This window comes from Sycon ciliatum, chromosome 9 (genome assembly GCF_964019385.1).
Source record: "Sycon ciliatum chromosome 9, ocSycCili1.1, whole genome shotgun sequence".
In the NCBI taxonomy this organism is placed as follows: domain Eukaryota; kingdom Metazoa; phylum Porifera; class Calcarea; order Leucosolenida; family Sycettidae; genus Sycon; species Sycon ciliatum.
The window spans coordinates 13,000,738-13,012,728 of NC_088651.1; the positions used below are offsets into that span (position 1 = coordinate 13,000,738).

Genomic DNA, 11,991 nt, shown 5'->3' on the forward strand with positions numbered 1-11,991 from the left:
AGTACTACAGTACACGTCCGAGATCTTAAAATTACAAGAGATCAGCTCAGTGACAGTGATGCAAATCTGACGGCGGGAGTAGTTTTGTTTATTTATATAGAGCATCTAGCTTGGTATTAGATAAGCCCTTTTTTAGTTACCACATGTTGTTGGTTGACAACATGAAACAAGGTGGAGGACACTGTGTTCGGAAAGAGTGACCTTTCTACAATCATCCACCGGGCTCTACCGATCGTGGATGGTTGTAGAAAGGTCACTGCTTCCGACCACGGTGTCCCCCACCTTGTTTAATGCTGTCAAACAACAGCAAGCATGTACATGTAGCTTGTTGTTGGCCGATATCATCAGTTCTAACTTTTCTTCCTCTGATCAAGGTAAGACTAGATTTCGGCAGCACGCTAGGATACTCTCTCTCTCTCTCTCTCTCTCTCTCTCTCTCTCTCTCTCTCTCTCTCTCTCTCTCTCTCTCTCTCTCTCTCTCTCTCTCTCTCTCTCTCTCTCTCTCTCTCTCTCTCTCTCTCTCTCTCTCTCTCTCTCTCTCTCTCTCTCTCTCTCTCTCTCTCTCTCTCTCTCTCTCTCTCTCTCTCTCTCTCTCTCTCTCTGTCTCTCTCTCTCTCACTCTCTCTCTCTCGCTCTCGCTCTCTCTCGTTCTCTCTCTCTCTCTCTCTCTCTCTCTCTCTCTCTCTCTCTCTCTCTCTCCTTCTTCTACCCCCTTCTCCCGATAATTATTAGCTCCCCGTTGTCTTTCGACGCGTTTGCTGTGCAGCGAAGCCTAGACCCTAGGTCGGTGGGGCACATCAGACCCCGTCACCACGTACACGATTCATGCCTGCGATGCTGCACCACTGCTTGGCATGTCATGATTGGAAGCTGTGGCCTTAGTAAAAAATACCCATCTTCAGGAATTATTTATTATTTCAGCCTTTTCTCTGATGAATTTACAGATAGAGAAGCTCAAATGAGGATAGTCCTGCTTGGCAAAGGTTGAGATCATTCGATCGAAGTTACTATATGACACTCTAAACTAAAGTCAACTTGAAAGACCACAATAGAATCAGGTGTCCCATACAAACGTAGTAACACAGTTCTTGTGAACAGAAGTATGAGCCATATCTGCAGCGAATATTTTAATTGAAAATAGTTAAAAAATGCAAAATGCAGTGGAAGCGTCATTTGAGAATAGGTGAGGATTCGGGTGGAGAGGAAACTATGACGTAATGCTTCCACGGCTTGCAGACGTGCTTAGTCGCCTCTCAAACCTTGTAACCGGTAAGTCTGTAATAACAAAACTGCATTGAGCAAATCAGGAAGATCAAAAGAGATCAAAAGAGTCTGAATCAAAGTTTATCAATATCGACACTTCTCAACCAACAGAAATGACTAGGAAAATACTGTGCAGAAGTGGGTTGTGCTTTTACAGCAGGAGGAATACTATTAAAAGTCTTAGGCGTGCGAGACCGCATTGGCAACAAGTTCATCGCCATATTTTTTCATAGCATTTAGGAAATCGACCTTGGTCAATTTCCTCTGCAAACCTGACTCTAGTGATGACCCACGTATGTAGGTACCCAAGCCACGGTATAGATCGTCACGCCTGGGGCGACTGGATTGTGGCAAACTCATCCACAGCGTGTTGTACTCAAGGACAGCCGTGAAGTAATCCTCCACTTCGTTTGTCTGCAGGTTGTTCGTGATCAGCAGATTGATCACAGAGTGTGTTGTTGCGAGCAGTGTAGTCGCGTCAATCCACTTAAGGGAGGCAAATGCGTCAGCAGAAGCAATGTCACTGTTTCTAAAATTCATAATAAAATGATGGAAGGGGTTATAGATCCAAGGCTTAGCTAAGCACGGTGTGAGATGTGCGATCAAATACTCATTATTAAGTAATGAGACCACTGTCGTATCTCGCCTTGCGACGCTGTAAAACCCTTTCGCGATGCTCACTAGCCTGCTAGACCGGTTCGTGGAGGACAAGTATTGGACCATCTCTGAACTATCCTTCTCTAAATCCTTGATGATTGCTGTTTGGTACTGTTCAATGGAGCTGCAATTGTCAAACGATAACTTCACTAGGTCTTCAAGTCTGTAAAAAATACAACCTGGTTCCTCATTGCATGTTTCTTCAATAAACGTCTGTGAAATGTTTGGAAGGTAGGTACAAGCTTCTTCCACCAACAGGCACTGCTCTTGTGCGAGTAACATCAACTGCCCAGTGCTTGTGCAGCTAGGAAACGTATTGACGACGTTCTCAGGCAGTGGCAGCGCTAGGCTTGATAATCGAACAATCGACCGCATTTTGTGTCCGAAAACTCGATGATCATTGCTACCAATCACGCAGTTCATGAACTCCGCAGTGCCGCTGTGATGCAGGCTAGCTACCCTGGTGGCGATGTACATGACTTTGGCAATTTGAATGTAGGACATCTCCAAATACGGACTGAGCTGATACCGGTGCTGTATGCATGGGACAGTGGAGCAACAACAAGACAGTAAAACATTACATATATTATGCAATTCCCGAATGGCCACCACACATTTCAAACAACGTAGCACTAACAAAGTGTGTGTCAATTACATGTATGAGGAATTATCAATTCTCTTTGTGTTTTTGAATCAATTTTGTTTCAATGTAAATGTAGTGAAAAAGAGAAGAAAGACATGAGAACGAGTTATGCAGCAACTAACCACGACTCAAACAAAATGGTAAAAAGTCAGAAAGTGCGATAATAGGTCTCAGTAGCCTGTCAGTTTTGTGGTCTGTTATCGCACTTTCTGACTGTTTATCTCGTTCTCATGCGTTTCTTCTCCTTTTTTCATTTATTACTGGCTCAGTATCCGAGTGTAAATATAGTGGTTTTATGAAAGGTGTATATGCAACCTAGACATTCCACATCCTATGAAAATAGTTAAATTCCGGGAATGTTCTTTTCATAATAGCAATAAAGAGAACAAATTCTGCAGTCATCGCCACACCATAACCAAGTCATGAAAGTTCACCAGAATACATTTTCTTGTCACGTTCATCAGTGGAAAGTCGTGACTGAAGAGTAACCATGCTGAACAATGATTAAATATACATTCAATGATGTGTTACGAGAACAAAATACAGTGCCAAAATAGAATGAGGGAAGGTGAGACAATAGAAGTGAAGTGAGAGCTAAGTGCAACGGCGGGTGAGAAACCAATAATTATTATAACGCTAAAACTGTGTAGTGAGACAAACAATCATGCTGTGCACCTAGGAAAACAATTTTAACGAAACCACATTTTTCTTCTGCGTACAAAGATCAGGCTTATGTAAACGAATACAAACAGCCTCAACTACTTTCAACTGACTAGCATACCGTGCCCGACAAAGAACAGAAAAAATAAAATCATCATACACCTGCAGACACATTAGGTGAGACAACAAGTGAAGGAAAACGGCAGACTCCTTACGATCACAATCACCATCTGATTCCTCGTCTCCATCAACCGCAACCTCGTCCTCCGTCTCATCTTCCAAATCGTCCTCAGTGTCGTCCTCCGTGTCATTCTCCTCATCAACACCATTCGGTCCCAGGCTCGCTTCATGTTGTTTAACCTCTGTTCGTTGACTCCTCCTTTGATCTTGATGGTAAATTGTTACCATTGAAATACGCAACTTACATTTTGAGTAATGAAGTACAATGTTCACCGTATGTAAAATTTATATTCTGATTTTAAATATTCGACGTGTGCTGCATTTGCAGTACCTCTGAGGTTGGCCTGTGCCATTACCGAAATCTCAAAAATGGAAAATTCTGCATTGAAGCCATGACTAAGTAATCATAGTTCATACACACAAAACTTCGGAGCTCTAAAGGTCCCAGCAAACCTGTACAACACAAAACGTTTGTTGTTAAACTCGGGTATTGAGCCAATAATAAAAGTAGAAAGGAAAATGACATAATTATGGAAACGAGTTAAGAGTAACTCTCCACCACTGTAACTAGAAACTATAGACGTCGAATGTCAGGACGTCGAATGTCTCAGTACTCTGTCAGTTTTGTGCCTAGTTGTTGCACTTTCTGACTGTATATAGTATCTAGTTACAGTGGTGGAGAGTTACTCTTAACTCGTTTGTTGTTAACGGACGCATTTTTTCAAAGTGAGTTACTGCCTTTCACGTTGAAAACGGAGATCCGATTATGAGGAGCGTCATTTTGGACATAAGATTTCGGATTCGAAATTGAAAAGACAAAATAACGTAAGGTTCGGGAAGACAAAGAGAAAAACAACCCGTCTGCCACGAAGACCCATTTGTTGCATGATCCTGTTTGTCAAGAGCAGTACAATGATTCATGGTTTAGTGTTGTGTAACGTGCTAGTACTTTCAAGAAATGGAAAGTCCTTCAAGCTGTGCATATTCGTCTCCCTTATCAGATGGTTGTAAGCAAAAGGAAAATGTCACTGCACTCACATTTTTTCCTGTAATTGACATTCACTATTCATTCTCACCATCACACTTTCTCGCTTACAATCACCTCGCTAGCTGTGCACAAAAGGCACCATCTATCTATACTAGCAACTAGCGTTATCTTTCATGAAATATTCAATTAACCCTTTCACTGCTGGCCTAGTTTCCCCCTGGCGGCTAAGCTTTCAGCGCACTTACTTTCATTTTGAACCCTGCATGAACGTTGCCGAGCAAAATCTTTCGTAATTTTTGATTTCATTGATAGATTTCCATGATCTATGGCTCATTGGAAAGGCCTGAGCCAAGCGAGGACTTCCTGGTAGTTCCCTGCTCCTAAAGCCTAGTTCACATTCGACGGGGCGCGACGAGACGCGACGTAAGGATCGACGGGAAGCGACGGGACGGTCTGACGGCGTCCAATGTGAACACGAGGAACGGGAACGCAACCGTACTACCGTACAGATAGGGAAACGACGGGAAGAGTTGGATCGATCCACCTTTTCATACCGTAGACGGGCGAAGACGGGGACGCAAGCGTACAAAACAGCTGCAATTCGAGTGTGAACAGGAGACGGCGTCGTGCGCCGACTACTCCCGATTCGTACTTGGAAATTTTTAGCATTTCCAACACTGCACTTCCCATGATAACTAACAGAATGCCTAGCACGATTTGAGTTGAATTTTAGCAACATAAGATCTCATGTCACTTATTCAATTGTATTTAGGGATAGTTCAGAAGCGTGACAGACTAACTATTCTATCATTTCCTGGGGCTATTATTTGAATGCCACAACTTTCAGGGCTAATTTTTTGGTCTTCATGAAAAACTGGTATTGTGAACTTGATTCCGCTTCTTTCAAGGAAAAATAATTGATAAGAAGTCCCGAAAAGCGAGAATTTAGGTCCAAAAGTCACCCCGTCACGGACCGTGCCTTATGACTCGCGCCGTTCGACGTTGAACGTCGCAACGACTGCTGCATGTCGTGTCGTACGAATCGTACAGGATTTTACAGCTCACCCCAGCCCTCCCGACAAGCCCTTACGTCCCGTACCGTCGGCGTTACGTTGAATGTGAACTAGGCTTAAGGCATGCCAGGGTCACTTCTATGTGCTCTAGAAGATGCCCTTGCATGTCTCAGAATCGCTAAACAACTTCATAATACATTTTTGTTCGCCATCTCGCTCAAACTTAACCAAACTTCACATTGCCCATCACAGCTGGCGTACCCCAAGGTTCCCATCTCGGCCCGCTTCTTTTTAACCTGTGCATCAACTCCTTTCCTGATGCCCCTGCTTCTAGTACCCTATCCCTTTTTGCTGATGACTCTAATTTAATTCTTGTTTCTCCAGCAAACACCTCACTTCCTATCCATCATGCATTGCTCCAGACTGACATTGATAAGTGTTGTCAATGGTCATCAGCTACTGCCATGACGTTTAACACCAGTAAATGCGTCCACCTACCCTTTCAAAAATATGCATTAGCCCCCGGCCCGTCATCCCCCTTGACAATGAACGGTGTGCCTATTCAGAAAGGTGATAGCCACTGTCATCTCGGCGTGACTATCACTCCTTCACTAAATTTTTCTGACCATATAAAATCTATCACCCATAAGTTTCGCAGTCGTGTTTTTCTGTTGCGCCATATGGCCCATTTCCTTTCTGCTTCAACCGTGAATTTGCTCTACAAGTGTTACGTACGACCACTGTTAGAATACGCAGTCCCTGTCTGGTCATTCGCCGTATCCCATTCAGATTCGCTTACGTTAGACCGACTGCAAGCCGTTGCTGCTCGTTCATATCTGCTTTGTAAGACCCGGCACCCTCCTGAGTGGGAAACCCCGAAGCAGATTCTTAATCGTACTTGTGACTGGTCATCCCTGAAGTGGCGTCGTCAGATTCTGTCCTTGCTGTATTTTCATCATGTCTTTTACCAGTTTCCGTCTTTGCTAATTCGTTTCAAATTCAATGTATCCCTTAGTTGTCGTCACCCGTCCTCTATAGTTTTACCTCGTTCTGGCGCCCATTTCCTTAAATCCCCTCTCTTCAGTTTATCTGTGGAATGGAACAAACTTCCAGAACACATCCGCTGCGTTCAGTCCTCTGTCAATTTTCGCATTGCTCTAAAGGCTCATTACTCACAGCATAGATATTCTCTGACTGGAATTCCGAACTTTTCCGTTTGAGAATTTTTTTTCCTTAAAATTAATCCTTGCTGGGTTTTTTTCATCTAAATGTCCCGCTATTATCTGCAGAGGTGATTTCTTCCCTCGTCGATTTCTTTCCTGCTTTTATACCTCGATATTTAGGTACTTGTTTCCCTTCATCCCATGCTTCATCTTCCACTCTCCTCTCCCCCATTTCCCCATTTTTCTTGCGATATTTATGTGGGAGACTTCCGTGATAAGCATCCATTTGCTTTTGGAGAATCCTTTTAAATAAATACAATACAATACAATACAATACAATTCAAACTGCGCTGCCAAGCTGAAATCTAAGCGCTTTGTTTGATGTCCACCACGCATGCGCTTTAGCAAAGGGAAATCCCCTAAAAAAAAGCAAGTCGCGAGCAAAATGTTTGAACAGATGGCCAGAAAGCGTGTTTTTGACTTTTTGCAATTCTAGCCGTCACCGCTCACTCAAATCTAGTCCTATCGCAAAGAACATTATATCACTGGAAAGCTGAGCTCAATACCTTTCCAAGGGTATACATATCGTGTGTGAAAATCGGCCGCCGTTGACAAAAGAAACGACAGTTTGTACAGTGATATATGCACTTGGTACTATTGCGTTGGCAGTGGAGCGAGATATCTCCTCATCCGCCGTTCAGGTACACTTTACAGAGCTAGATATCTCGTCATTAGCACTGAAAGGGTTAATATTTGACGTTGTTTTTGGCACTTTCATCATCTCTGTACCGAATGTATATATCCTTAGGTTATTCTCTGTTATGCCTTAAGGTTACGTCTATACTACTGATGAATGTGGCAAGAAACTCATACTGGACACAAACATGTAGCTACTTTGATTGAAATTTTTGTCTTTAAGGGGACAGCCTACCCATAAATTTCGTATGGCATTCAATTGACTGTAACTTTGGTGTTTCTCAATGGATTTGAGTGAAATGTTGACCACACACTCCTGCCACTATGCTGGCCCTCAGGACATGATTTACAAGTTCTTGCGCCTCACTGACAGGCTTTCCAGGCCGGAAAAACTGAAATTTCCGGCATAGTGCCACGGTGTGCGAGCCACCCAGGAGCCAAACAAATGCATTTACAATTTTTTCACATTTTCGTGCTCATTCTGTTCGTGCGCGGGACTCAAACCTAGAACAAGTCCAGAAGCAGCCATGGGTGATGGGGTAGGGCCCCTCAACGAGGCCCTGGAATCTGTCACAACGGAACGAGTGGGCGTTCTCTCACACACTCCCACAGACCCAAGTCAATTTTTGATTTTTTTTAGGTTTAGCACGTGCTACGAGGTCGTACCTTTGATACAACATCCAGTGCTGGGATGTCCACAGCAAGCCATTTCCACAGCGCTGCCCACCAAATCCAGGATACCCTCAGAAACCGGCAAAGACTACCACTCACGTTTCACTACTGCCTAGTACTGAATCCTACCTGACTTCTTGACACGACTCAAACTTGCCAAAGTCACTGTATCAACGTCAACTACAATAATCAAGCCACTTATCTGCAACGTCACGAGGGTGCTGGCAAAAGTCCTGCTGCACGGCGGCGGGCTTCGCCGTGCAGCCTAATACGTGGCTCAAAAACCTGATTTTTTGGACAGCTATTCATGCTCTTTCAACTGACATAGCACTCAATATGAATTTACAAATTCGATTTTTCAGGGAATTTTTGGGTAGTCTGCCACCTTAAAGGATATAACCACGCCAACTATTTAGGAAACGCACTTTCTGCACTTGGCAGGCATGCGCATGTATTACAGTATTCAATTTCAAATGCAACTTGAAAGCAGAATAACTGAAACCAAAATTCACAAATCATTTAAATCGCACGTTGCCACTCACCTGACATAGACCCTTGAATGTGTACTCATTGTGTAGCAGCTCCCTCAAGCGTCTACTAACCCCACACAGCTGAAAGATGTCCGGAATTGACAGCAAAGGTAACAGAGTTAAGCACCACACGTCAAATAAAACATTGCCAAGTCCTGACTCGACTGATTCTAACACCCTTGACTGTTGATCTTCAGATTCATTAAAAAAAACCGCGGCTCCTTCGTCTAGCAACAGTTCTTCTTGCATGACCTCATCATCACGAACAGCAAGGCCATCAGGAACAGTCCCTGGCAAAGGACAATCACGCTCACTGGTGGCGGTGATATGTTGTGGAAGGGCTACCGCTGATGCTTCGTCATTGGAATGGTCAGATTGCTGATTGGAATCCATTGTTGGTGTGTGTATGTATGTGTTTCGATCTCTATCCTGGAGAAAGGCACAACCAACCAACACGCATTGGAAAACAAATACAGACACCGACACGCACACGCTCGCGCACACAGACACACACGTCAGATGCTCTAGAGTGTCACATCGATCGGTTTGTCTGGGCTATCCTCATTCCAGATTCTCTGCATATAGTCAGAAAGTGTGATGAACAATCACAGTTCGTTATCAGTAAACCCTGAGGACCTTTATCCTAGATTGTTGAAATATCCCTCCTTACCTTTCTCAGAGGAAAAGAAAATTAGAACTGATGGTATGGGACAATCACAAAATTCCCCAGGAGTAAAAATCTCTTCTCGCCGTCTGATGTGCAAAACGCAACTGGTCGCCTGTAACTAAGTGTAAGCTTCATATCTCTGACTTTTGCACAAGAGAGATTGGAAGCTTTGTCACAACTCTGACTTTCACGTATTACTACGATCATCAGGCAGCTGATGGATCCAAAACGGGCAGCCAGTAATAAGTGATAAGTACTAGTGACATAAGTGCACACATCTCTTGAACTTGTAAGTGTGGAACCTGTGTGACGTAAGCAAGGTCCTACGCTAGCTATTCGATTGGTCTCAGTAGGAAGTGAAAACCCTGTCAGCGCCTTCTAGGTTTAGCCTGGTTCCATGGCTCGCATGGCTAGAGCATTACTGATGACAAGCAAGATCCTGGGTTCGAGTCTTGGTGGGGTTGGCACTTTTTTCTCTTCTCAGGCAGTTTACTTCCCAGCCTGATCTTTTGTATTCTGAAGTTCTCCTTATCCATTGAAATACAAGTAGTTGTCAATTGACTTCCTTCTTTCAAATGATAGTTTGGAAGCGATCGAACTAATTTCGCAATGTAAAACTTTGCATGCAACGATGCATGTCCACGCAGTCAAACAGCCACTTCCTTTCATCTACTGAAATGGTTATCGCCCTTGACATCAGGATCAGACGACGCCACTTAAGCTGTTCTACATGTAATTATACTTTATAGCGTGGATTGAGTACAATGTCAATGTGCATGTACGTGGGTATACGTGTATGATTCCACTCGTTACTGATTCTTCATTCCACGTTGCTTATGGGAACGCTTCATTTACGTGCTGCTTGTAGTCACGGTGCATTGATGCCTACGCGGAGAAGCTACTAATATTGATGAAAGTACAAAACATGAAGAGACAGCTGCGTGGACTGTGCGTGTGTAACTTCTACATGTAACCTCACCAAGATACTGTACAAGGAGTTTGCGTGTGGCTGGCACCTACTTATACAATACTGTACTTCGAAGTACATAATTGTGCATGTAGTCTTTATCTGAGCACGTAGAATCTACGTGCACTGCACTGTAGATCTACCCGCTGACCCGCTGGGACCACGTTCACTGCGTGTCGCACTTTTGTAAGCAGTGTCGACTTGATAGTTTCCGATAGACTCACAGCGGGACTCATTGGTACTCACAATCATGAATGAGTTCAATTGTATTGGGACCACAACTCGGTTCAGTGACAACCGTTGATCCAGCGGTATACTTCTCCGTCATCCCAATTTGGAACCAGCTGCCTACCTCTATCATTCCCCACCCATTTCACCCAAAGAACATCCAAAAGTTCAAGACAGCAGCTTATCACCATCTCCTCAGAACGAACTGGCACTGGGCCACTCATAGCATACGCGAGTAAGAGGGTACAGTGTCCTACCCTGCTTGGACATACATGTAATCTCTCCTCACGGACAGTCTCCTCTTGAATTTAAAAGTCTAACAGCGTTCACATCAATACTCAACTTATTCTTTTGCTCACTGAGCAATACAATCTTTCCATTTTCTTTCTTCTGTTTTCTTTTTCAATTTAATCCTCCCTACCCAATATCCCTTTGGTGCGTCCATGGAGCTATGAAGCCGAGACCTCTGGTCGGCGGAGCTTAATGGGCCCCACCACCACACTCCATCATTCACCCCAGTGTCTGGAGATATGTGGATTTTGTAGAAAAAAAAAAAAAAAAATACTTACGTACGAATCCTAGTTAGCCTTTCCTTTCTGTACAATCACGAGTGTTTGCCGATCCTCCGTCTTCTTCACCGTCGCGTACGATTGAGGACCATTTGAGGACAACCAAATTCACAACGTGGCTCTTTCCTATCCCTCTACGGCTTTCAAAGCTTTCACCACTTATACTTCGATGACGTATTTTTCACAGTGGCCGGCCATCGTTCTCAGGGCTACTACCGTGATCAAATACGTCATGAGAATTTTGCACTTTTGGGCCTTTCTAGGAGTTCAAGTGACTCACTCTGTATGAGGGGGTTCAGAAAATTTCTGGCCCGACACAAAACAAAATTTCTTTTGTTTATGGGAGAAAAAAAAGGAGCAGGACAAAATGTACGAGTTACGACTGACTCTGTGGCTCGGTGGCAGACTACGGATAAATTCGCTGAAAATCGAATTTGTAAATTCGTATTGAGTGCTACGTCAGTTGAAAGAGCATGAATTGCTGCAAATGGCACGTATTCACTGAAGGCGCACGTGATTAGCGCTGCAGGGAAACAAGTAAGTTTTCTCATTTGCGTACATAGTAAATTCGCACTTTACTCTTGATTTGTTGAGCCGTCTCGAACGTTGTATTCCGCAAATTCCTCTTCGTTGGGTCGCTACTATTGTATGCCTTGAAGACCAGTAGTCTATATGTAGGACTCAGTGACCAGTCAAGGCCCCGTGACCAATCACGGTCCCCGTGACCAGTCAAACAGTCACAAACCCCCCATGACCAGTCACAAATTAGTTTACCAGTCACAATGCCCCATGACCAGTCACAAATCACCATACATGTACATGTGTAAAGTACACAGTTCGTGACTGCTCGCAGGGTGCTTCGTACTGCAGGATTTGTTGTGGAAACTATAATTCCCTATGAGCGGTCACAGAATGCAGTTGTGACCACTATAATTCCATGCGAACAGTTACATGCGGAATGTGCAGTTGTGACCACACTTTCTCTGTGAGTAGTCACAGGCAGAATATTGGTATTTCTGTATTACATGAGAGATTGGAGGCTTTGTCACAACTCTGAGTTTCACGTATTACTACGATCGTCAGGTAACTGATGGC

General features: G+C 43.8%; 1 protein-coding gene across 1 annotated transcript; it reads right to left on the bottom strand.

Moving 5' to 3' along the window:
• Positions 1-931: 931 nt before the first annotated feature.
• Positions 932-9,221, bottom strand: LOC135825155 (uncharacterized). The gene is made up of 3 exons (XM_065337882.1): positions 9,136-9,221; positions 8,478-8,894; positions 932-2,454 (listed from the first exon to the last, which is right to left on the bottom strand). Exons 2-3 carry the CDS (start codon positions 8,856-8,858, stop codon positions 1,444-1,446), a joined length of 1,392 nt encoding a protein of 463 aa, XP_065193954.1. The 5' UTR covers positions 8,859-8,894; positions 9,136-9,221; the 3' UTR covers positions 932-1,443.
• Between the last annotated feature and the right edge of the window lie 2,770 nt (positions 9,222-11,991).

What these genes read in the sequence shown, in the direction of transcription:
- LOC135825155 (XM_065337882.1), bottom strand. Translation starts at nt 8,858, where the DNA reads ATGGATTCCAATCAGCAATCTGACCATTCCAATGACGAAGCATCAGCG. An exon ending in CATTCAAGGGTCTATGTCAG is followed by an intron (nt 2,455 to 8,477) that starts GTGAGTGGCAAC and finishes CCATGCATACAG; the next exon opens with CACCGGTATCAGCTCAGTCC.